This window comes from Heteronotia binoei, chromosome 21, assembly GCF_032191835.1.
Source record: "Heteronotia binoei isolate CCM8104 ecotype False Entrance Well chromosome 21, APGP_CSIRO_Hbin_v1, whole genome shotgun sequence".
Taxonomy (NCBI): domain Eukaryota; kingdom Metazoa; phylum Chordata; class Lepidosauria; order Squamata; family Gekkonidae; genus Heteronotia; species Heteronotia binoei.
Window position 1 is genome coordinate 133,249,064 of NC_083243.1, and position 26,644 is coordinate 133,275,707.

Consider the following 26,644-nt stretch of genomic DNA (forward strand, 5'->3'; position numbering starts at 1 on the left):
CAGCTGCCCGCCAAGGCTGGGCACGTGCAACCACGCCAGCATATATAAAAAAACCCAGGGTTCATAGGGGCAAACTGGCCTGTTGGCCATGACCAAGTTTGCTGTGGACCCGTGCCTATGGAGGGAGAGGTACCTGAAGCTCCAGCAGCAGCACCTGGCACCGCCTGAGAAGCAGGGGCCCAAGGACCCTATGGCCAAGCCAAGCCTGTGGATGACTTTGTAGTGCCCCCAGCCTTACCCCCAGATCCAATCAGCACCAGTGCTGACCCTGCTTCGGCATCTGCTGGAAACAAAGCTGCACCTCCATCTGCACAGCCGGTGCCCTCGACTCCTCCAGCGCCGAATCCTGCAGACCTGCCCTCAAGGATGGACAACCTAGTTAATAATATCAGCCTGCAGTGTCACCGTAGAGGTTTTTTCCAAGCCCAAGCCTGACCTCTGCAAGGAAGGAATGCCCGCCGCCTTTTCCAATGCCGAAAGCCTTTACAGAATAGCTGTATTAACCCCCTCATCGCCCTCCTCATTGGAAGAAGATGAAAGGGAGGCTGGGCTTTTTGGCGGGGCCTTAGGGGTTTTGGGTGCCGGCTGCTTGCCTTTAGGCTTCCCAGACCTTTTCTTCCCAGGTATTTTGCAAACCAAGATAAGAATAAAAACTAACAAAATGCCCTAAAAAATGGTTGCCCTTGAATTCACTGAAACTGACCTAAATTGGCTGCTGCCCTAAAATGGCTGCCACCGGGCACCACTTAAAATGGCTGCCTACACCTTCACAAAGAACAACCACCGGAAGCTGATACTGGATGCCTATATGAAGCTGCCTTGTACTGAAACAGACCCCCAAAACGGCCTCTGCTCCACTGCCTCCAAAATGGTCGCTGTCCTTATGAAGAAGAAGCAAATATGGCTGACCCAGCCTGAAGCAGCCCAGAAAACAAAATTTTGGCCCTGTACAAAATCCCCCTTCCCTTGGCCAAATTAAAAGGAAAAGGTGCGCAAAAAAACACCACCACCCTTAGAAACCTCAAACCCTTAGTTGGGGGTGGGGAGGGGAAAAAATAACAGGCTGTGAAATGGAGCTCCTCTTCCAAACCACCACCAGTCCAACGCTGAGAAACAGCCAGCCGCGGGGCCTTATCAGAGGCCCAATCGCAGCAGCTGAACTTGAGACAAGCCCCTACAGCCTCCGTCCAGGCTGCTCTTCAGGAGCGCGCCTTATCTATGATCCTATCAGGCTGCAGAGGAGCAAGCGAATGCGCTGCTCAGCCCCCAGCCCTGAAATTGACAAACACGGCGGAGCTGCCAACGGAGCTTCGTCTGCCCCAATCTCAGCCTGGAGACAGAAGTAAGAGGCAGATGGTGCTGCTGCTATCACAGCAAGTCCCTCCCCTTCAAAAGCACGCCCAAATGGGCTGTGAAAGTCCTCCTTTTCCTCCCAGGGAGGCAAAGACGTTCCAGCAGCCTAGCAGCATGCTGCTGGCTGCTAGAAACGAATTCCACATATTTTGCTTCCATTATTTGTTCTTCCAAATATGGTTCTGGAAATTGATGTTTCCCCCCGCCCCTCACCCATATGTTCTGCAGGACTACAAGCTCCGTACTAGAAGTCATCTGTATAAACTACTTTGGAAATATAGAGATGCTGACTTAGAAGCAGCTTTGGTTGAAACCAGTGTTCCCTCTAAGCTGAATTAGTGTGAGCTAGCTCACAATTTTTAAGCCTCTGGCTTATGTATTTTTGTCAGCTCAGGAAAAATGGCTCCAGAGCATACTAATTCGTGCAGTAGCTCACAAAGTAGAATTTTTGCTCACAAGACTCTACATCTTAGAGGGAGCTTTGGTTGAAATTATATATGAACAATTCTCATGAGAAATGTTCTAAAAGATGAAATGTTGGGAGAATGATTGAAAACCAAATCTCAGCCATAAAACAGCTCATACCTCAGAATAGTGTGAAGTATATCAATGCATAAGTAAAATGAGTAGGTAGAACTTACTGGAGTGCAGTGAAAAGTATAGTACCACATCAGATAAAACATTACTCTGATATGGACAAATTGTCTGCGGAATTACTAAACTGTGACGGCTTATATCAGGGGTGTCGAACTCATTTGTTATGAGGGCCGGATTTGACATAAATGAGACCTTGTTGAGCCAGGCCATGTGTATCATAAAATGTAATGCCAGGTAGCAGACATAAACTTTATAAAGGGCACAGACACAATTAAAGATTTTTTTAAACTTAAAATAAAACTTGCTTAAAATATTAGCACACTTGCAATATTTTGTTTTACACTGAGAAATGTCACCTCTTGCTATGAATTATTGCATCAAAAACTGCAGACAATGTCTGTGCTGTACCAGTCTTGAATATGTGCTGTTCAGGTGTGCACATCTGTAAGTTGCAAACCTACTTTTGATTCATTGACATTCATTACAGATATCTCATGGTTAATGCTTTGAGGAACATGAAGCAGCTGGACACTGTGAGCTTTTGTACAGAAGTTGCTTCATTCACTAGTCAACATGTGAAGGCACCCACAGACCAAAGGCTATGTGCTTGTCTACAGAACTATAATTTTCCCCAGAAAAATGACTACAACTTCCCCCAAAAAAACAACTGCAAGAACAAGAGACAGCCATGTACAGTGGTCAGTGGCAGCCTACTGTCTGGGAAGTCTAAATTCAAGACCCCCAATCAAAGGAAAACGTGACAGAAAAATTAAGGAAAATTTGCTGGGTGAACCTGGGGTGGAATACACTTTCAGCCTAATGCTGATATTTTTCTTCTAAATAGTTCACATGCTTTCCTATTGATAAAGACTGGAGGGCATGAGTACAGTGAAAAAGAGGAGGGGAACCCAGTGACACCCATAACAAGCCCAACAAAACTCTTTCTCTCTCTCTGTAGCAAGGCAAAAAGCTCATACCTTCACTAAAACGTTGCTAGTCTTAAAAGCATTCTTTGTAGCTCTCCTGATGGTGGGGACTGGCAAAGGAAGCTCTGACTCTTTCTTTCTTTCTTTCTTTCTTTCTTTCTTTCTTTCTTTCTTTCTTTCTTTCTTTCTTTCTTTCTTTCTTTCTTTCTTTCTTCCTTCCTTCCTTCCTTCCTTCCTTCCTTCCTTCCTTCCTTCCTTTCTTTCTTTCTTTCTTTCTTTCTTTCTTTCTTTCTTTCTTTCTTTCTTTCTTTCTTTCTTTCTTTCTTTCTTTCTTTCTTTCTTTCTTTCTTTCTTTCTTTCTTTCTTTCTTTCTCCGGGGCATGAGGAGGGGAAGGAGCCTCAGCCATTCATTCGAAGGAAGAGAGGCTTGTCTAAGTAGCTCTGCAGGGTGATTAACTGAGCCTGGCAAACTTAATCACCCAGCAGAGCTATACAGCCAACCTCCCTCATTGGCTGAGGCTGCTCCTCCCTCCTCCTCCCTTTGGGAGAAGGGAGGGGAAGAGGGAAAGGCGGCTTTGCTGCTCTGGCCTGTCCAGGGAGAAACACAAAATAGCGACTGAAAAAAGCAGGCAAGGGAAAATGAAGCAGATGGCAGCCAGTTGCTGGAGGGCCTGATTGGAGCCCTCTGCGGACCTAATCCGGCTCACAGGCCGTATGTTTGACACCCCTGGGTTATATGGTGTTGTTGAACTGTATCAAATGCAATGAATTACTGACCTGCATGTAATAGAACAAAATGTACAAACATAATTCTCTTCATAATTTTTGCTGCAGTTTTCATCACTGATAAGACAAGCTGATATAAAAGCAGCTTATCTCATCAGTTCTGGTGTATAAAAGCTATAGATACAGTACAGTATTTTCCCCTTAAATGTACAAACAATCCTATTGTTTCTTAACAAAAAGGAAGAGAAGCCAACAGCATTTTATCAGTTCCTTATAATCTTGTATCTGTTTTTTTAAATAGTTTCCTTCGAAGTATTCTGGTTGTAGCTTATAATATATAGACAAAATAGTTCAATAATCGTGCCAGGAAGTAAATCTGAGAACCAATATTGGGCGTGTTTGTACTATTTGCTGCTTTCAAAGTATGTGTACATTAAAAATAGGTAGATGGTCTTTAATGTACGTAGAGCAAGATAAATCTTGCCAAAGCAGGTTAAACTGTCTTTCCTAATGGAGGCTACTTCCTGATAATAGGCCTATTTGTCATACCTTTTGATAACCTGCCCTTTGTTAAATGTTCAGAAACTATCAATACGAAAGTCAGAGTCTCTGTTGTAACTAGGATACCTTCTTACCAACTCCTGTTTTATTAGTTACTAGACTGTTTTTAAAAGGACAATGCATTGTTTAAACACATTAGCAGGATTAACATGTTTAGCAACAAATCTGAAAGAAAAATCACAGACTTGCTGAATACAACATCTGCAACCTAAAAATATTGTGACTGTTCTTGCTAACAATAATACATATTCACTAAAGTTAATGTTATTGACTAGCAAGATTGTTTGCCTGCAAGGATCTTTTTTTTGGTTATAGTTGGTTATAGCTTTGGGTATCCTAATTTGCACCTGTTGTATGTAGCTGTTTATTTCTCAAAGGGGAGTAGATAAAAAGTCAATGTTTTCATTATCTGTAGAATACACAGAAAGATATTTTCACTGACAATGCAATAGACTTCAGTCATCCCTATTTCTAGCAACCCCTCCCTTCATGCATACAGGAAAACCCAATGCAACAAGGCCAGCCAAGGTTATAGTCCTGGATTCTGCAAACCGGGAAGGAATTGAAGGTAACCTCCACATTAAAAAAAAAATGGAGTTCAGACAGCATTTGAGGCCAGTGTAGTGATCCAGAATGACACACGATATCATGGCAGTATGCCAGAAGTCACTACTAGGAGGATGAGGAATTCATGGGGAGGCAAACTGGAGCTGATAACTGGAATGTGATGCAAAGCCAGGGGGGTGGAGCTAGAACCAGCAGGAAGTGGGTGTAAACTGGCAGCTAAGGAGAGAAGCCTGAACTAGTATCAAGGAGGTGGAAGTTGCAACAAGAAAGGGGGATGTGAAAGAAGGGGAATGGAGGGCAAACAAGTATGGCTGAGATTTCCAGACAATAAAATAAGTGGCTTGGGTCCAATGGAGCATTTCTGCAGGAGCAAGGATTTCCACATGGAGAATTTCTTCCCTTTCTCCAGCTGCAGGCCACAAGTAGAAATGCATCCGCTCATAGAAATACTGCATTGGATTCAAGCCACTACAAAGTTGCATAGTTTCAAAATAAAAGCCTGTGTTTTAAAATGTTTTTAAAAAATAAATATAAGTATTGGTAATGCTTTTATGGTAGTGGCTAATTAACTGAGTTTGGGAGCTACAATTCTTGCCCAAAAGGTCATTCTTTAGGTCATTCGTAACTATTTCTAGTATACAATAATCTTCTCCAGAGTAGAAATATAAATTATTGTATTAATTTCTTCAGAAATCAATCTGAACAGATGCCTGGAGATATTAGCTAGAATATATTTTAGCCACTGTTGGGTTCAGAGGGGTGTCTCTTGCCTGGACTATGGCTTTTGCTAAGGCATCCTTTCTCTATGCATCCCTCCTTAGTACATAACTGAAATAAGTATTTTACTTTGCAGTATTATAAGTAATATACGGGAGCACATTCAACCTGGACTGAAAGCACTGCACTGGTTGCCTATTGCATACCAGGTTCGTTTCAAGGTGCTGGTCCTTACCTTTAAGGCTCTATATGGCCAGGGACCTGCATACCTCAGGGACTGCCTTTCCCCATATGTTCCCCAGAGAGCACTTTGAGCTGGATCACAAAATCTGCTCTTAATCCCCGGCCCTAAGGAGGCCAGGCTCATGACAACTAGAGCCAGGGCCTTCTTTGTAGTGGCCCCCCGCTTGTGGAACGAGTTGCCTGAAGACGTTAGGCCCTGCGAGAGCTCATACAGTTCCGCAGGACCTATAAGAAGGCACTCTTCTACCAGGTATTTGCAAACTAGATTGTCGGCCACTACAGTCCTCAGGTAACATCTGGACCACCTCTTACAAGCTGCCCTGAAGCAGCAGCGGCAAGGAACATGTAAGATCTGTTAACAGAGAACATAACTTGAATTTAAGACCATAGCATCAAAATGTTAAAGTTTTATGTTTTAAACGGTTTTATGGTTTTTATGTCTTTTATATGTTTTATACTCATGCATATGCAGGAGCATGTAAGCCGCCCTGAGCCCGCCTCGGCAGGGAGGGCGAGATATAAATGGAATTAAATAAATAAATATAAGTATTGGTAATGCTTTTATGCTAGTGGCTAATTAACTGAGTCTGAGAGCTACAATTCTTGCCCAAAAGAAAGATGGTACTGAACGTAAGATAACCCTGCCCCCCCCCACCAAAAAAAGTGTAAACTCTCCAGGATGGGGCATTCATTACCAATGGGGATAATGTTTTACTGTCTGCTCTTAAATTTGAAATTGTGAAATGATTAGGACAATACCTAGGTTTTTAGGATGCTTTAAATTTAGTGCAGGAATTTATCTAACTGCAAAAGATGTAATATTAATTGAATATCACAACTAAGGAAGTTCTTGGTTATTCTTTTAAGGAGAGAATTTACTTCAAAATACTGTAATAATGTTTTACTGTCTGCTCTCACATTTGAAAAATGTAATTTTACTAAAACAGTCGATTCTACTTGTAAGTAACTACTAATGATATTTGAAAATTATTGATGAATTTATATATTCTTCATCCCCCTTTTCCCTTTTGTACCCCATCTTTTTTTTTTTTTGAAAATGAACAGGACCATGGTTCCTTTAAATGTGTTTTTCAGAAAGCTCGAAAAGAAGCTGAACCACAGAGAGCAGCTTGCTCCCCACCTCTTAGCAGTTTTGGGCTGTCTTGCGCAGTCTCTTTAAAGGGAACAGTCGTCCCACTGATCAGCTGTTTGAGCTCTCTTGTGCAGTCCCTTTAGATGGCTGTCAGTAGTAGATAGGGGTACACATACCACATACCAAAGTGACAGCTGCCCTCCCACACACACACAAAATGAATACTGGCTGTTTCCTATGGGGGACTGAGGCAACTGTCCCTGATGGGAGGCTAGTGATCTCCTGATCCACCCACCCAACGAATGCCAGATGTTTCCTATGTGAGGAAAAAGAGGGGTCAGCCTATGCTTTTGGTGTAGCCTGCTTCATATTGAAACAGCCTGAAACAGCTGAGCTGGGGGGAGAGGGACACTTCTCCACTGCTCATCTATTTTTGCAGCTTTCACTGGAAACAAAAAGCAGGGGTTTAAAGGGACTCAGATTCCCTTTAAACCCCAGCTTTCTGTTCTGTCCATGAACTGCTTTAAAAGTTTGTGGAAGTTTATGACAGTAGATGCATCATGAACTTCCGTTTGTGAACTATGAGCAGGGCAAAAGTCGTGACAGATTTTGCTTCACAGTTCAGTTCATGTTCATCCCTAGTTGTGACTGCCCTACCCTGGATCACCAGAGAATGGAAAGTTTGTTCACATACTGCTGAGTTCCTTTCTTGGTAGTCTTAGGGTGTTGCATCCAGTCCCCCCATTGTCTGCTGGGGTTTTAGAGGTATTGGGAGTTGCACAGTTTCTGGACCAATCTGGGAGACTGAGGGAGAAGCCCTTTCCTCTAGGAATGATCAAAAGATTAATGACCCTGGCTGCCTCCAGGGAGGAGCTTCTTTCCATTTGTTATGACTTCTCACTCTAGGACCACAGATAAAGGATCTTAATGATAAGTGAACAAATTTTCCATTTAAGACAATCTCCTCCCCCCCCCCCCATGTCACAACTGGAGGGGGTGGGAATCAAGCCTTCCCTACAGGGAAATTGAATCATTTATAAATCAATGCTTGGGCAATTGTTCATAATATTAGTTATATGCTAATAGTATGAAACATAGATTCAGGTAAGTCGCCATGTTGGTCTGAAACAACAGGAAAAAAAGTTTGAGTCCAGTGGCACCTTTATGCCACTGAAACCTTATGCCATATGATAAATGGACATAAATCTGACATCAGGGATCACAAAACTGAGAACACTTCAGCCTTTCTGGACATTTAGTGAGGGACCTCGAAGTAGCTATTTTATTGCAAAGGAATTTCAGAAGCAGGCTAGAACAGCAAGGAGATTGTTGAGTTACAATTTATTACTACACTGAGGACAATGGAATCCGCAAGGCTTAACAGAGAGATCAATTTTTTATCTCACTACGTGTTCTAATTTCATTCAGTTCCTTGCATCTGTTTGTAATGCATGCTACTTTGTGTACTTACTATACACAGGTCTTACCAATTGCTTTAATCAAATCTTAGCTATATTTATTGGTTGGTTACTTATGCATCTTGACTCTAATTGGCCCTTCCTAGCAACACCCTCCACCTATATATAATGGTTGGTGACTTCTGTTTCAGTGCACCTGAAGAAGTTTGCATGCATACAAAAACTTATACCCAGAATAAAACTTCTTTGGTCTTAAAGGTGCCACTGGACTCGAACTTTGTACTTTCAGTATGAAATATAGTGGGTTTTCATTTTAACTTATTTAATCAAACAAATATGTTTATAGGATGCAAACTAATCTGCTTCAAGCACTTTGACCAGTACCCAAGAACTGCTTCAAGAGCAGAGTTCACGGAATTGAATGGATTTCCCCCCTCCCCCTTCTTGTTGTAACCTACTAAAAAGCCCTTTCTCAAGGTCAGGAAATCCTCAGGAGTATTATTATTTAAGGCTCAGAAAGCTGCTGCAAGGTGGAAGGGATATCCATAGAAATCTAAGATGACTCCCTTGCACAAGTGGAGGCATCTTCCGCCAAACAATGTGGGATGGTAGCACTACATAGTATTTTCTTCATGGAAAATGTTTTGCTTTTGTATCTGCTTCTCTATATGATGGGAAGCATACATACAAATATAACTTGTGTATCAGTTTGCTTGTGGGTTTTATGTTTTGCTATAAATATGTAGCTTTTGAAGTAACTCTACATTCAATTAGTTTCTTCATAGTTTCATCTTAACATAACCAGAGTACATTAGTTAATGTTAAGCACATATATTAATATATTTAATTTGTTCTAAGAGAATGTTTCCATTATTCCAGTAATGATTTCAAAAGAGTGGTTATACTAGTCTATTATAGTGAAGTAAAACATATATCAAGTGGCACTATTAAATCTAGCCAATTTATTTCCTCCACACTATATGCATTTTATGAGGTGAGCTCTAACATGCCCCTTGATTTTGTCTTTTTAAAAAGGGTATTATCTCCTTCATTGGTAATTTTTAAATATTTATATTTATATGTTTATTAAATAATATATTATTTTCTCTCTCAGTAATTTGGCCTCTGGTTATCGCAGTCTGCTTCATTCTATTCAGAAGATCATTTACCAAGAAGGATTTGATGGCTCCATTCCTCAGGTATTAAGCACTTTCTGCCCTTCTACAAGTATGTACCTACAGTTTTTGAAAGATGCCCCTGGAATACCTTAAAATATTTACTATTAATTCACAGTCTGCAAGCAGTGATGAAGTAAACAACTAATCTAATCTCAACAGTGCTTGTTATTAAACAAATTATCCCTACCTATACTGTAACAAGGCAGCCTCATGGCACAGAGTGGTAAAGCTGCAGTACTGCAGTCGAAGCTGTCTGCTCATGACTTGAGTTCCGTCCTGGCAGAAGCTGGGTTCAGGTAGCCAGCTCAAGGTTGACTCAGCCTTCCATCCTTCCGAGGTCAGTAAAATGAGTACCCAGTTTGCCAGGGGGGGGAGTGTAGACGACTGGGGAAGGCAATGGCAAACCACCCTATTAAAAAGTCTGCCGTGAAAACATAGTGATGCGACGTCACCCCAGAGTCGGAGACTACTGGTGCTTGCACAGGGGACTACCTTTACCTTATACTGTAACAACTTGTACTATTGCTGCCAAAACTAGTTACAAAAAAATTATACATACTGGTCCATACAAAATCCAGAAACAAGAACAAAATATGAACAGTACATTTTATTAGGATCAATCAAATTGGAACAAAACACTGTGCAAAATTTTGAGCTCACCATTGCTGTTCATCAGATAAATGTTACAAAATTTATAATGGAAAATTCTTGGGCCTTGATCTTAAGGCATGATCCTACAGGCATCCTTTGTGAGAGGCCAGCAGGCAATTAGCTTCTTTACTTTGTTGCTGACAAGTAGAGTTTCAGCATGGTTTCTGGGAGGTTATGTATAGTCCGTGTGTTTGATTCTTTGTCCTTTTACTGAAACTAGTCAAAAAACCAGGCTTAATTAGAGAATACTGTTCTTCCACAGAACACTGTGAAACAGGTGGGAAAAAGCTCCCTTCCCAACCAATTTGAAAGGGTGTGTGTGTGAAATTTTGCTCAGCCCCTCAAAAAGCAACCACTTACTCCCACAGTACAGAGGGCTGGTGGGCCAACTTGAAGCAAAGCCTGCTGCAGAAAGCAGGACAGAAAATAATAGCTTCTCCGGTGGTCTGGACAGTGGGTCGGTCCGACTACTGGGTATAGGCTCCTCCTCCTCGTCACAGGGTCGGGTGCTCCAATCGATCCGGAGGGGGAGTGGCCTATACCACCCAGGACGCGCCAGTTCTTCTCCCGGCCCTGCACGAGGCAGAACGGTTTTTCTCCAGGCGCTTGCTGAGAAGCGCAGAAGATCCGGATTACTGAAACAAAACAGACCGGAAGCGTTGGGATCGGTCCCAACAACACCGGTGGCGGCAGTCTGCAGGGTCTACTCACGAGTAGACCTTGAGCGAACGGCAGGCGCCCGCAGCGCTTCGTTCCCTCGCAGTCGCGATTGGAACCAAGCCGGAAGGAAAGAGAGGCGGCAAGCGCAGAGGCAGCGCGGTAAGCCGCCCTACAGCAACAGGGCTGCGCGCGAGTCCATGGGGCTTCAGATGGGTCCCCAGGCTGCCCGCGTTGTCTCTCCTTCGGACTGCCTAGTCGTATAGGCTTGGCAAAGGAGTGAGAGAGAGAGAGGCCTCTGAGGGGGTTTGTTCCTGACTGGAAGGCAAGATACCAAAAGGCCCAATAGAGGGCGCAACGGAGACATTCTGTCTTCCATTCTGAGCCTTTTCCCGCTTCTTTTTTAGTTGCTTTTGCCTTTCCTTCCCTTATAGGGACGTGAGAAGCTACAAAATGGCGACTAGCTCTCACAGCAACTCACACAGCGAATGTGATCTACCTCTTCTGTCTGGGGCTCTGACTCCTCAACAGGAGGCTCAGAATCTTGACCTCACAGGAGAGGATGCCAAGTCAAATTTAGTCCTTTGGCTTAAGAAAGAGCTGCTAAAAGAGTTGGGACAGGACCTTCGTCAGCAGCTGGACTCCCCTGCTTCCCTACAACCAAAAAAGAAGGATGGAGGGAAAAGGGGCAGAGATACTAGTCCCAGTGACACTATGGAAGGACGCTCTAAGATCAAGCCTCCTTTGGGTTTGGATTCCCCCCTCTTGAGCTCAGCTGAGGAATCAGAAAACTCTGAGCAGTCAGATAAGGAGGAGGGTGAACTGTCAGACAAGGAGGAGCAGACTGACACTGTTCAATCTAGGCTCTTTCCTTCTGAATACTATTCAAAATTACTTCCCAAAGTACTGAGGACCCTCAACTTTGTACCCACTCCTAAAGAAAATGAGGAGTTGGATCCTGATCTCCCCACAGGTTCAGGGGAGATGATGCCAAAATTGAGCAGTGCTCAGACAGGGGTTCCTTTGCCTGCGGCCTTTTTTGCCTTAGTCAAAGCGGAATGGGAACGTCCGACTAAGCCTAAAGCAAACCAACAGGTTCTCTCCAAACTTTATTCGCTTATTCCACAGGCTACTAAGAGATTAAAGTTACCAACAGTGGATGACCCTGTAACTAGCCTGATTTCCAATTCGGTCCTTCCTATGGACGCAGATGGTTTACCCAGGGATCCATGCGATAGGAGGGTTGAGCAGGCCTTACGCAAAGAGTTTGAAGCGACATCTTGGGCCATCAAGGCAGCCACTACGTCTTCATTGTTTGCCAGAGCAATGTGCACGTGGTCTAATAACTTGGCAGCAGCAGACAGTGGAGCTCCTAAGGAGTTCAAGGACGAGTTAAAAAAGATTGCTTTATCCGCTGCCTTCGTGGCAGATAGTTCATTAGACACTATGCAACTGGCGGCCAGGGCCATGGCATGTGGGGTAGCTGCCAGACGCAACATTTGGTTGCGTAATTGGGAGGTAGACACTGCAGCCCAAGCCAGGGTGGCAGCGGTGCCTTTTAAAGGAGCCTTGTTGTTCGGGGAGGGTCTAGATAGATACCTCATTGAGAATAAGGATAAAAAGAAGGTTTTACCTTCCAAGAGTAAAGAGTCAAAACAGAGGAAGTCCTTTCCTTCCTTTCGAGATTCGAAGAAACCATCCAGACCAGGTTCCTTTCGTCCCTTCAGAGGCAAGTGGCAGCAGAAGGGGCGTGATCCCAAACCATACTACTCTGGGAAGGCAGATCAGGGTTCCAAAAATCCCTCCAAGAAAGGAGGATCCCAGTGACTATGCCTCTCACCAGCCGACAAACAAAATAGGGGGTCGTCCTTCCCTTTTCACAGACATTTGGAATCAGTCAATTCAGGACAAGTGGGTTCTAGAAGTAGTGGAACAAGGTTACGCCTTGGAATTCCACTCTCTTCCCCCCAACCATTTTCGAGGGGTTCCCCGGAAAAAAAGATTTATCTGCTCACAGAGCAATGTTGTCGGCCATTCAGCACTTGGTGAATATAGGGGCAGTGGAGGCCGTCCCGGTACTTCAACAGGGTTTGGGGGTCTATTTGGTGATATTTTTAGTTCCCAAAAAGAACGGGGAGTTCAGAACCATTCTGGATCTGAAATGGCTCAACAAGTTCATCCTGACAAAACATTTCAAGATGGAGACACTACGGTCAGTATTGCTAGCCATTCAGCCTCAGGTTTTTCTGGCTTCCTTGGATCTGTCAGAGGCCTACTTGCATGTTCCCATTCGGGAATCACACAGAAGTTTTCTGCGTTTCTCCTACGGGGGGAAGCATTTTCAATATCGAGCCCTGCCGTTTGGTCTGAAGTCTGCCCCCCGGGTATTCACAAAAATTCTGGTGACCCTGGTGGCGGAGCTGAGATTGCGGGGTGTGGCCCTATTTCCTTCCCTGGACGACATTCTGGTGAAGGCAGGGTCCCACCAGCAATGCCTGGAGGGCATGCAGCAGACAGTGACCATGTTGCGCTCTCACGGCTTCGTGGTGAACCTAGAGAAGAGCAATCGACTTCCCTCTCAGATACTAGTGCATCTGGGAGAGGAAATAAATACAAAGGTGGACAGAGTCTTCTTAACCCCAGAGAGATGGGAGAAGTTTTGCCTCCTTCTGCAAGGGGTGTTACAGCAACCGAAGGTGCCAGTCATGAAGTTAGCACAAGTCTTAGGGATGATGGTGTCCTTTCAGGATCTACTGTCTTGGGCCAGATTCCACACTCATCCCCTACAATTTTTTCTGCGGTCTTTTCAGGAGATTATAAGGAACAAAATTCCCAAACTGGTGACACTACCGTTAGAGGTGACATCCCAGTTACAGTGGTGGTTGAACCCGGGTCTTTTCAGTCCAGGTTACCCGCTTCGCGAACCTCAGAGGGTTTGCATGACTACAGATGCCAGTTTATGGGGTTGGGGGGCTCACTCACAGGATCAAATGATCCAGGGTCAGTGGGAGCCTCACGAGATGAAGCGCAGTATCAACTTCCTGGAACTCAGGGCGATCCGGTTAGGGTTGCAGGCAGTTCTGAGGGGTCACCATGTCCTGGTGAAAACGGACAACTCAACCGCCAAAGCATATGTTAATCGACAGGGAGGAACCAGGGTGAAATCACTTCATGCCGAGGCGAAGGTTCTCTTCGAGTGGGCCGAAGTCAATCTCCTGTCAATCAAAGCGGTGCATGTTCCAGAGAAGGACAATCTGCTAGCGGATTGGCTCAGCAGACGCTGGCTGGACCAAACAGAGTGGATGTTACACAGGGACACCTTCCGTCTAATAGTGAACAGGTACGGACCTGTGTCGGTGGACTTGTTTGCCACGGCAGAAAGTTGCCAAGTGGACAGGTTCTTGGCCAAGGTCAGAGACACAAGGGCAGAAGGAACTGATGCCCTCAGCGCTGCATGGCCGACGGGACTAGTGTAGGCCTTCCCGCCCCTTCCTCTATTACCCAGGGTGTTACAGAGGGTGGTGGAACTAAAGGCGGAGATGGTGTTGGTGGCTCCCTTCTGGCCGAGACGGTCATGGTTCCAGGAGCTCCTGAGGTTGTCTATTCAGCCTCCTTGGCGGCTGCCAGGGAGGGATGACCTTCTGACACAGGGCAGCATGTCTCATCCTCAACCAGACATGTTGCAATTGACAGTTTGGAAGTTGAGCGGTTACAGCTCAAGGAACTAGGTTGTAGCACCAGAGTGGTGGACACTATGTTAGCATCGCGTAAGTGTTCCACTAATAGGATATACAATACCACCTGGAAGGTTTTTGCTTCGTGGTCTACCTTACGGGGGTGGGATCCGATGAAGGTGAAGGTAAATGGTATTCTAGGTTTTCTTCAGGAAGGGGCAGACAAGGGGCTTTCTACCAGCACGCTACGGCGTCAGGTGGCGGCCATATCGTCTATACAGGGGGTGCGGGGACGTAAGTCCTTGTCAGCGCATCCGCACATTAAACGGTTCCTGAAGGGTGTTGCTCTCCTTAAGCCCCCACAGGTACATAGATTCCCCTCGTGAAAGTTGAATATAGTACTAACTGCGTTGTGTGGGCGTCCCTTCGAACCTATGGCTTCCTGTGGACTGAAGGAACTGATTCTAAAAAACAATTTTTCTAGTGGGTATCACTACAGCACGGAGAGTGTCTGAGTTAAGGGCCCTGTCGGTCGACTAGGAACTTTGTGTTTTCCATAATGAAAGGGTGGTGCTGAGGCCAGACCCATCTTTCATTCCTAAAGTTAATTCTGTCTTTCATAGGTCCCAGGAGTTGGTTCTTCCAAATTTTTGTCCCAACCCCCAGTCTCCCAAGGAAAGGGAGCTGCACTGTTTAGACGTTAGGAGGGCACTTAGTTTTTACATTGATCGCACAAAAGACTGGAGGAAGTCTGATGCATTGTTTGTTTCATTTAGCAAGTAGTCGCAGGGACGACAGGTCTCCACTTCCTCCCTTAGCAGGTGGCTACGGGAGTGTATTGTTTTGGCTTACAAGGCCCAAGGTCAAACCCCTCCAGATGGGATCACGGCCCATTCTCTAAGGGGTGCTGCAACATCAGCTGTGTACCGGTCCTTTCCGTCCTTAGAAGCTGTGTGTAAGGCAGCGACTTGGAAATCGGTACATACCTTTACCAGGCACTATAAAGTGGATAAATGGGCTTCAGCAGAGGCGGCCTTTGGGAGGCGTATGCTGCAGCATGCACTCTAAACAGGGAAGCCGGTCCCGCCCGGGGATGTTCAGCTTTGTTACGTCCCAGTAGTCGGACCGACCCACTGTCCAGACCACCGGAGAACGGAAGATTGGTATCACTTACCGTGAAGCTTCCTTCTCGGTGGACTGGCAGTGGGTCGGTCCGGCCCGCCCGTTAAAGGTTGAGCGGCTTCCTGAGTTTTGGAGATGGATCCTGGAGCAATGGTGCTTTCCCTGTGGGGAGGATGTTACCTTTGCTTTGCTTAACAGTGACTTTCTTTCAATCTGCCATTTGTATGGTGTGTTGAACTGTAATAAACTAATCTTCTCATTTATTCGTCTCTGTACGTGAATGGGGAGGTGGTGAAAATTTTTATTATTAGGGGGATGCGGCTTGGATACAACTGGCGCGTCCTGGGTGGTATAGGCCACTCCCCCTCCGGATCGATTGGAGCACCCGACCCTGTGACGAGGAGGAGGAGCCTATACCCAGTAGTCGGACCGACCCGCTGCCAGTCCACCGAGAAGGAAGCTTCACGGTAAGTGATACCAATCTTCCGTTATCCAGCACCTTTCTGATTGGCTGTTTCATACAAGGAAGCAAAAGGCTCATCAAGAGCCAATAGTAGTTTCATGGCTTATTTAAAATTGGGACTGGCACAAAGCAGTACCACAGCCCTGTAGGCAAGGAGCTAAATTCTCCGTATTCTTGAATTTCTTGCTACCAGGGCTTTTTTTTGTAGAAAAGCCCAGCACAAACTCATTTGCATATTAGGCCATGTCCCCTGATATCACCATTGTCTTACACAGGACTTTTTTGTAGAAAAAGACCAGCAAGAACTCATTTGCATATTAGGCCACAACCCCTGACACCCTGCGTTCCTGCTCAAAAAAAGCCTGCTTGCTACTAATCCCCACTCCCTCATCAGCAACTAGGGGTCCCAACCCTCCCGCCCTGGCGGGGGATCCCAGGATTTCCACCCTCTTCTCCCGCTCCCCCAAAAAATGGAAGCGGGGGGAGAAGGGGGAAACGGCAACCCTACCCCAAGCCATTCCTCAGGAAACGGTGCGGGAGGGAGCCCCTCTCGCTCCTCCCAAGGAGACCCTACCGCCAGGCACAGGCTGTGCCTCGAGCACAGCATGGCCCGGGCACCTGCTGGCTGGCTCCTCCCCCCCCTCTGCGCCCTGCTGCACTCCAAGGCCCCGCCGGCCACAAAGGGCAACCCCCCCCCTTTCCTTCCCCCCAGGCCAGCCAGAGGGGCGCTCAGGAGCCCACTGGCCTCTCGATCAAGAAGGCCCCAAAAGGCAAGGAGGGAAGGGGACGGGAGGGAGGGAGCCTTCGCGGTGGGGGGCGGGGGAGGCCAACGTGCGGGAGCTCCGGACCGGAGAAGGGCAGCACACAAACACACACGGCCCAGCAGGAGCACCCCTGCCCAGCGCGCGGCCAAAGAGGCAGTCCCTCTCTCTCCTCCCGAGGAGTCCCTGCCAGTTTGGTGTAGTGGTTAAGTGTGCGGATCTCTTAAGTGTAAGGGTCTCTGTTGTGGGGGAGGAAGGGAAAGGCGATTGTGAGCTGCTTTGAGACTCTTCGGAGTGGAGCGCAGCCAGCCACGGGAGAGGGCGACTCCCGCTTCTCCTCAAGACCAGCTGGAGGGGGGCGCTCTGGAGGGCGAACCCAAATGGCAAAGAGGGCAGGGGATGGGAGGGAGGGAGCTGTCGGGGGTGGGGGGAAGGCGAAGGCGCCAGAGCTCGGGAGAAGCGCAGCAGCCCCCGTCCTAGCGCGCTCCCAACCCCTTCCCTGGGCAGCCCCCCCTCTCTCCTCCTGAGGAGACCCTACCGCCAGGCAGAGCCTCTTCCTTGCTGGCAGCACGGCTGGCTGGCTGGATCCTGACGCCCCCTCCCCAAGACTCCACCCCGAAGGTCTCCGACGGCCCACCCTTGAATGTTGCCAAGCTCAGCCAGGCAGGTGATTGGCCCCGCTCCCTTCCCTCCCTCCCCTGGAAACTAAACAATCTTTTCTGCCTCTTGAAAGACTCTTCTACATATTAAGAACGCCTGGATTTTCTTAGTGACCTTCCTTGGGGAGTCCAAAAGAAGGTTTTGTCCATGGGTGCAAAGTTACCATGATAACACCAAATTCATAAAAAGAAAATGTAACACCAAATTCATATTTAAAATGTAAGGTGATGAATATGGAAAGGGGGGGGGGAAGGGAAGTGAGCAAAATGTTGCTAACTACAAGGCAAATCATAGAGAATTGATCCATGGGTATCTGGGGCTCGGGGGTGGCTGTTTTTTGAGGTAGAGGCACCAAATTTTCAGTATAGCATCTAGTGCCTCTCCCCAAAATAACCCCCAAGTTTCAAAAAGATTGGACCAGGGGGCCCAATTCTATGAGCCCCAAAAGAAGGTGCCCCTATCCTTCATTATTTCCTATGGAAGGGAGGAATTGAAAAAGTGTGCCGTCCCTTTAAATGCGAGGGCCAAAGCTCCCTTTGGAGTTCAATTATGTTTGTCACAGCCTTGATCTTGGCTCCACCCCTAATGTCTCCTGGCTCCACCCCCAAAGTCTCCTGGCTCCACCCCCAAAGTCCCCAGATATTTCTTAAATTGGACTTGGCAACCCTATCAGCAACTCTCTCACTCTTGGAGAGCTGCATATGTTTAATGACGAGTTTTGGGGACTGACTGGATCATTTTTAAACTGTTCCTATATGTAGGCCAAGGTCCAAAGAGGTGTGTGTGTATGTGTGAAATGCTTCTGTGTACACAAGGTGGGGTGACTTACCAGTATTCCTTCCAGGTATAGTCCCTTGTTGTGGAGGCCTTTTGGAATCCTGGCCATGACTTACCAGTATTCCTTCCAGGTATAGTCCCTTGTTGTTGTAGAGGCCTTTTGGAATCCTGGCCATGCTTTTAAATTCTTTGCAGCTTTCACTCGGGTCTTTTTAACTGTTCATGAATAATCAGTCATGTACATGTAGATGCAAATATATTCTAAATAAAACAGTACCTAGCCTGTTATTGTGGTAGAGTTACTGAGTGAGCCCTTAGGTTACCTAAATAAAAGTATCAAATGCTTAATATTTATAACTAATAGTCATGATCTGTTAGTTACACTTTATTACAGTTACCCTTGCCAGTGCAAGAATAAATCTTTGCAGATATTTTACTCTGCCCAAAATATTAACACTAATGCAGTACTTTGAGCAGCAGAATCTTTGATTATCTTACCTCTTTAATGCTTTTGCATTTTAGATCACTTATAAATGTTTATGAAGCAGAATTCTCCTGGTTAATTTAGTTTTCTAGTGTATGCTGAGCTTTATGGGCAAGACTGTTTCCCCCTCAGTGGTAACAGTGCCCTTCTGGAGAAGTAAATTGGTCCCTGACAGGCACCTCTGCTATGGTAACTATAGCAACAGACATGTCATAACAGTTTCTCCAGTACAGTATGTTGAGCTGCTCCTCCAACATGATGACAAGTCCTTTTGGAAGCAGGAAATCATACAGAATAGATGAAACAGCAGCATCAAAGTGACATGAAAACCCTGGGAGCAGACAACAAATAACCTGTTACTGGAAATGTGTAATAGTTTATAATCTTGCACACTAGTAATGGTTTATAGACTTGCACATTGGATAAAACATAAAAATAGTACCAAAAGAGATCCTTGATATTTTTATTTTACTAGAACCAACAATAGTTGAAGCCATTTTTAAGGCATGAGGGAAAAATCTATAGTTTATTTTATTTGTTGTTTTAAAACCAAGGAAGCAAAATACTAATAACACTCTTCCATCTCATTAATTAAAATAAGTCTATCTGAAGCCCTCAATCAACAGATTCTTATGCAACCCCAAGTACCTATTAAAAGGATAGTGTAAGGGGATGCCTGAGTTCAGTTCCCCTTCATATTAGATAGGTAATAGGCACTATCAAAACTGATAGTTGGTTAAGCATGTGTTCAGTTCTTCAGCTGCTCATTTCCACACATTAAGCCTCTATTAAAGGGACAGGACATTTGTCTGCAGGCCTGTTGACAACTCTACCTACTTGCAATCACAAGTAGGAATGGGCTTGGTCCAGCAAAAAACTCTGGTCCATCAAGGTCTGGGGTCCATGGGGTTCACGGACCCCATGGTTTTTACAGACTGGAATGCTGTCCATTTGGTCCATTCATCACTTTCAGGTGAACTGGATGTTGATGAAACCACTGCTCAGTATTCACTCATGCACTGCACCAGTTTGCAAAAGCCATTTAACTTTTAAAGGGATTTTGCAAAGTGGTGCAGCATGTGAGTGAATGCCAGGTTCACCCTCTTCTGGGTTCTATTAATCAAGTTGGGGGGTTTTTTGGAGGGGGAGGGTTTAGTTTGAGCCTGGGAATATTTATTCACAAGTAAATCAGACAGAACTCAAAGCACATGCACATGAGGAGGTTCTGTTCATACATATGTAAAAGGAGGAGGAAGTAAGCAAGAAGCACAGATCGCACAACTGCTTTGCCATAGTTGCATTCCAGGAAAACGGGCAAAGGAGAAAGAACTTCTGCGTCCCTTTAAGGCTTGCTTCCCTGTCTTGCTCTTTCCTGCCCAGATCCCACCTCTTAGAGAGTGACATGCCTATCCAATGGTAAAGCCCCTTTTAAATTGAGGCTGTCGTACAGATCCCATGATGAAGCGAGTGGGAGGACTCCTGTAGCTGTAGCAGAAGTGCCTTTAAATGGAGCAAGTAGCTTTCAGCTCTTGCAAGTGGAAAGAAAGTGGGTAAAGTTGTTACTCAGCCTTCATTCATGCACCATGACACTTTGCAAAATTTAAATGTCACATGAGTGAACGTTGAGCAGCAACTTCACTCAGGGATTGACTCAGGGATTCACTCATTGACCCTTTGCTCATGGCCCAGATCACAGGGATTAGGTGAATGGTCCACCCACCCACCCACCCCAGACTGTAATGAACTTTGGTCCATATTTCAGTTCATGCCCAGCCTTAATCACAAGTCAGACAGTGATAAAGGGACACACCTCACAACTGTATACTACTAATTGTGAAATTTTAACATTTTGGAAATATGGCAAACAAAGAGGCAGGAATGCACAATTACTCGGGGTGGGGGGAGGGTTGCACCAGGAAACATAATTGAACTTTTATAACACAGAGAAACAGTTAGTTGAACATTAGGCTGTGCTGAGCACAACTGGTGAACAAACCATTAACTGAACCTATGTGTTCAGGCATTCAAACACACTTCTCAAGGCTGCTGGTTTCTCTTCCAGGAAAATACAAAGGTACTGCTTTGTTTTCTGCAGCAGGAAAGGAAAGGTCCCCTGTGCAATCACCAGTCGTTTCCGACTCGGGGGTGACATTGCTTTCACAACGTTTTCACGGCAAACTTTTTACGGGGTGGTTTGCCATTGGCTTTCCCAGCCGTCTACACTTTCCCCCCAGCAAGCTGGGTGCTCATTTTACCGACCTCAGCAGGATGGAAGGCTGAGTCAACCTCGAGCTGGCTACCTGAAAATCCAACTTCTGCCGGGGATTGAACTCAGGTCGTGAGCAGAGCTTAGGACTGCAGTACTGCAGCTTTAACACTCTACGCCACGGGGCTCTTATTCTGCAGCAGAGAAACTAGTAAAAACGGTCTGTGAAAAACACTTAAGTCTTCTGATACCACTACTCTGAATCAGAGCAGGTCACCCCTGGTTCCTATTTGCCTTTTGAAACACAATGAAACACAATTCATGGTTTTCCTCTCATTTCATTTGGTTGTCCATTAAAAAAACAAAATGTCTTTCAATATGATTAAGAAACATAACATTTTAACATTGGGCAAAAAAAGGTTCTCAATTATTTTCATAATATAAACTTGAGCAGTCTAATCTGCAAATGCAAGATGAAGATCATTTTGTTGACTGATAATTTGAATGATATAAAGTAGTTTCAAAAAATGCATAATATGTTCAACACATGTCTTATGTCAAATTTATGTTTTAAATGGCAGCTGTTACCAACTTCTTCAGTCAAGTGGAAGTTGGTTCTCCTAGCCTCACTGTTTAAGATCTTCTCAATATCGACAGTGTCATCACTCCTCATGCATATTAGAGAAGCTCCTACTCAGTTTTAGAGACAATTAGAGGATGCCCAAGATGGTTCTGCAATAGCACAGAAGTCCCTGGGACAGTCTCTCATTTAGCACTGAAAGAGTCATGGGGAATCCTAAGAGCGCACTTGCCTTTGATTACAGGTTTCTTTCCCCACTCATTGGCTTCTTCCTCTTTACCCCTTCATGTAATAAGAGAATACCCTCAAATTTCCGAGATCTGCTTCTTGCCTTTAATGTTTCAGATTTCACTAATTTTATTTTTCTCATATATGATAGAAAAAGCAAAGAAACATTTTGAGGATTGGAATTCAGAGTCTTGGTTCCATACTATGGGGTGATGATATTTGTTGCAATGAGAATCCACAAAATATTCATAGCCTCACAAGATTTCTGTATGCTCTCCGTGGCCTCCTCAGAACTTCTTTGTCTGCCTGCATCATCACCATTCCATCTCATCTTATCCAGGTAGGTCTAGTTCAATTGCTATTTGTAGATGGTACTTGGAAAAAAAAGTAGTTGCTGGCTAACTAATAAGCAAAATTTGCCATTATTGAATTTCAAAATTCTTTTATTCTTCATTAACAAACTACTTTCAATATTACTTTTTAATTTCACATAAATAAATTCAGTTACTTTCAGCAGCTTCTACTAAATCATGGTAATTAGTAATGTTTAAAATGATTTGGAAGAATAAATTAATCTTAATACATTTCAAAAATGTCATATGTTGCCTCCTTTAAAGGTAAACTTTAAGTAAATAGCATGATCTTATTTTGCTCTATATACTTTTTTTATAATTTGGAAAAGTATTTCAAGACAACTCCATATACTTGCAGATCTTAGTAACAAATGTAGAAATGGGTATCAGGAAGTATGTGGCAATAAATTATCTATAGATAAAATCATGAGTCATTACATATGGATAAATCAGTTAAGAGTTCTCACTGGGTGCCTTTTATATCATAACAACACAGTATAGTGGTTAGAGTATCAGACTAGGATCTGGGAGACCCAGGTTCAAATCCCCAGTCTGCCATGGAAGCTCAATGAGTTACCTGGAGCCTTCACATACCCTCAGCCTAATCTACCTTGTGGGCTTGTTGTGAGGATTAGTAGAGGAAAGGAGAACTATGTAAGTATTGCTTTGCTTTGGGTCCCTGTTGGCGAGACAGATGGAGTATAAATGAGTAAATAAATAATTCATAATTTATTAGAAAGGCTAAGTATTGTATTCTCATTTGTTGCAATTAGCTATTACTAAGGACATTTTTGCTTTCTAGGAGCATTAATTCTATGTTTTAATTGTTTAAACTTGTACTTGTTTGTTCTTGTGGTTTCACTGTTATGAGGTGTTTTAAGTATTACTTTCATCTTCCAGTGTATGTCATAAAGAGGTCATGATCTAGGGCTGGCCGCCTGAAAAGCTTTGCTAAGTCTGCCCCTGACTGTTGCAGGATAGGGGCAAGCATCCCTTGTTCTTGTCCTTACTAGTAAATGACTTCAGCTTGTATCCTACCACTTGGTCTTGAAGATGGAAGAGTAATTACATCTTTGGAAGGGGGAGTGATTTCCACCTATTTTCCCCTCCTATTGTAGACCTCCACATTTCCTGCTATGCTGTTCTTATGAGTCCACTGTTTGCCAGAAACAAAATGGGAGGGGGGAGTTAGTAGACCACAGCAAGAGGGAGAAGTGAAAAGTCTGTGAGGTCTACTGTACTAGTAGATCTTGCAGGACACAAGCTACTATAATCAAAGTTTAAAAGGAAATCAGCCACTTACACTGTGGCATACTTGACTTCAGTGGATATTTCACAGTACTTGTCTGTAGTCAATAAATGATCAAATGATTCATTTATAAAAGACCTAACTTAAGATGGAAAGTAGATGACAAATATTTTAAAAATGAACATATATTTTAGTCAGTATATTCTTGGTTATCTTGCTATTACTGTATTCTGCTTTCTACTTTTTCTACTATTTTTTACCTTTTCTACTGTTTTCTATTTTTGCATTGTTTATATCATGTTTGATACTCTTTTTTGTATTGTTTCCTTTTTTGGCTACTGTTTTGCTTATTGGATATCTCATGTTATTTGATTATATTGTTTTACACCATCTAATCTGTCTTGAGCCTCAGCAAGAAAGATGGACTATAAACAATGATTTACTGGTTCAGGAAACACAAACACCAATTTAAGCATCACTTTGGGAAACATCCTTAAAACACCCCTGCTGTTCAGGTGGATTAACAAGAAGAAATCAGACACATGCTTTGTCAAGTGCCACACCAGCCTTAAAAATCTCAGTGCCCTGTCTTTGTATTGGCAGTATATCTAATAGGATACCAGGCAATTTCTATTGCTAAACCACCCTGGTTGACTTGTTTGTACAGGCAGACACTAGGAACCTCTGCAAAGCTCTAGGTTTGTTCATGTTTCTCTTTTGTTTGAACATACTCCTTCAAATTCTGCTGCAGTTAATTAGGAAGCAGTGTTCATACCCCCATGCATTTTTCACACTGATATTCCTTTTCTGGATCATAGTTGTGTTGGCATGCCTGTGAATTGAATGGTCTAATATTGTCATTCCTAACTAAAAAGCATTTGGGAAACAGTATCTCATAGAAAGAAGGAATGAAAGAAGGCAAGTAAGGCTGTGTGGGTTTGTTTGGAATCTTACTTTCTCCAAAGGTCCTGCTGGTAGCAAGGAGCTTGAGAGCTCCCCCCCCCCCATGGTGGAGCCCACTTCTCAGAGACAGGAAGTGCACTGGCTGGGGCGGCGCCATTGGGGAAAATAAAAGTTGCGTGCCAGTGCATCCTTTAAGGAACCAACCATGTGACTCCCTGGAGGTCTTCCTGGCACCATAAAGAGCAATTCTAAGGTGGCACAAAAATGGCCATTTTGTCACCCGCTTCTGGATTTTTGACCAGCAGGGGAGGGGCTTGAAAATCAGGGAATCCCCCGCCCCCAGCGGGAGATTGGGAAGCCTAGCTCTGTCTCCTGTGGCAGCCATTTTATGTTTGGCTTTGCCTCCTGGGGCAACCATTTTGCATTTGTGCCTGAGACCCTCTGTCAGAATTCCTAGATCCTTGCAGACTCAGAAAGGTTTGGGCCCCCTGGTATTACAGTCAACAAGAAAGAGTTTTTAAAAAGGAGAGCTTGACAGTGAACATACTCTGTTGTCTCTTCAACTCAAAAGTAGAACTACAGATGGATGAATTTTGTCCATCTGAATTCAGATTGAGCTTTCCAAGAATTTTTAGGGACTTACTGGGAACAGCTCAGGCTTTTTCTAGGAGTTTTCTAGAAGCTCTGAAGAACTCCTGGTATTAAGAATCAAGAAGGAAGAAATCTTAGTCAGAAGTCCTGACAAGCCACAATTGCCAGGGAACTTTGTGTTAGTAACACATCAGAAAAGGACCCTTGTTTGTTTATCTCCCAGACTCTGCTGCTGGAAGGATTGGGAAAGAATGTTGTCAACTAGGAATAGGACCAATTTCTTTGTAATCCAAACAGAAATTCAAAGGAAATTTGGCTTGGGTTTTATAAAGCTTATTATTCTTGGGCAGCCAGCGGGGGGGGGGGGGGGGTCATTTTCAGATCACCGCTACAGTTCTGAAACTTGGCAGCATATCTAGATGAGAACAGATATGGCTGACCTGCTCAGTACCTGATTTGTTTCAGATTTCAATCAGGTTTGAGAAGTTCATTATTGTGACTTTTGGGCATTTCCACATTAGGCAGGGGCAATTTGAATGTGTGCCTGCACAGAAGATCATTTAATGAACAGCAGTTACAGGCAAGTGCAACCCTTTTATAGGAAGAAATGCCTGTGTTCAAATAAAAAGAAGCATATCAAAGATTATTTCAGCAATCTGAATTAATTCAAGTTAATGGGCCCCAGTGACATGCATCCAACAATCTTGAACACATTTGGTTGGCGTATCTCTGAATGGCAATCATGTTGAAAACCCAAAAATTACAGGATCTTGCTCTCAGTGGATTAGTAAAGAACAAATATAACACATCTCTCTCTCTCCCCCCCTCTCTCTCTCACTCTTTCTCCCTCTCCCTCTTTCTCACATACACACATAAACTCACCAATAGGAAAGGCTCATGGAATAGGGTAGCAAAAGGAATTCAGAAAACTTTTTCTTCCCCTTACATGATGCAGAATACCCAACCAAGTTAATGGGAAAAATATTCAGAACAAAGGAAGCAGTTCTTCATTCAATTAGTAACTAAACTGCAGAATTCACTGCCAATTTATGTAGTGAGCGATACTAGCACAGATGGCTTTAATTCATCTAGGATAGGGGTGGCCAATCTTGCTCAGTGTAAGAGAATAGAATAAATGTCAGATATTAGAGAGCCGCAAGACATGAATGTCAGATGTTTGAGAGCTGGAAGGAAGGAAGACAAATAGATGAGGTGGAGGTAGAAAGAAAGCAACTTTAACTTTGCATGTATTCTCCAAGCTGTCAGCTGGCTTGGCTTGGAGAAGTGATTTAAAGAGAGAAATGTCTTCTCCAAGCTGACTGATGGGGCAGTGGGGGCTTCAGGAGCCACACAATATTCAGGAGCCACACATGTGGCTCCTGAACCACAGTTTGGCCACCTCTGATCTAGGATAAATCAGTCAATGGCTACTAGTCGTAATAACTAAAAACTTACACATTCAGAGACAATAAACTTCTGAACACCAGTGCTAGTAAGCAACATCAGGGAAATACAGCCTTGGTTTCTGTGGCTTGTTTGTTGAACGTCCATGGCAACTGATTGACTACTCTGTGAAACAAGATGCTGAACTAAATGGACCAGTCTTCTAATCCAGCAAGACTCTTCTTTTTAACAAACACACAAGCCTTTATTGGCATATATCAGATAGTAAATAAAACAATGAACAGGTATATGAATTACACATTGGTTTCATTTTATTATCCTATTAGAACATGTAATAAAACAAAGCAATGACATTTTGAATTTGAAAAATAAGGATATTAGTAGCCAATATATCTTTATGAACGGATCTTTCCAGAGTAGTGTACTTTCTTAGATTAAATAAATGGCTTACCAGTAAAGCAAACTCCATATAATGTATTAGATCTAAAATGTTAAAAGGCTT

The 26,644-nt window shown here is 44.1% G+C and overlaps 1 protein-coding gene across 1 annotated transcript in view; it reads left to right on the top strand.

Annotated features, from left to right (window-relative positions):
- ELP4 (elongator acetyltransferase complex subunit 4) overlaps positions 1–26,644 on the top strand; it is a 419,611-nt gene that overhangs the window by 144,099 nt on the left and 248,868 nt on the right. The window contains exons 6-7 of the mRNA XM_060262939.1: positions 9,316–9,400; positions 21,794–21,982. Coding sequence (XP_060118922.1) covers positions 9,316–9,400; positions 21,794–21,982 — 274 coding nt within the window. The remainder of the gene's footprint in view (positions 1–9,315; positions 9,401–21,793; positions 21,983–26,644) is intronic.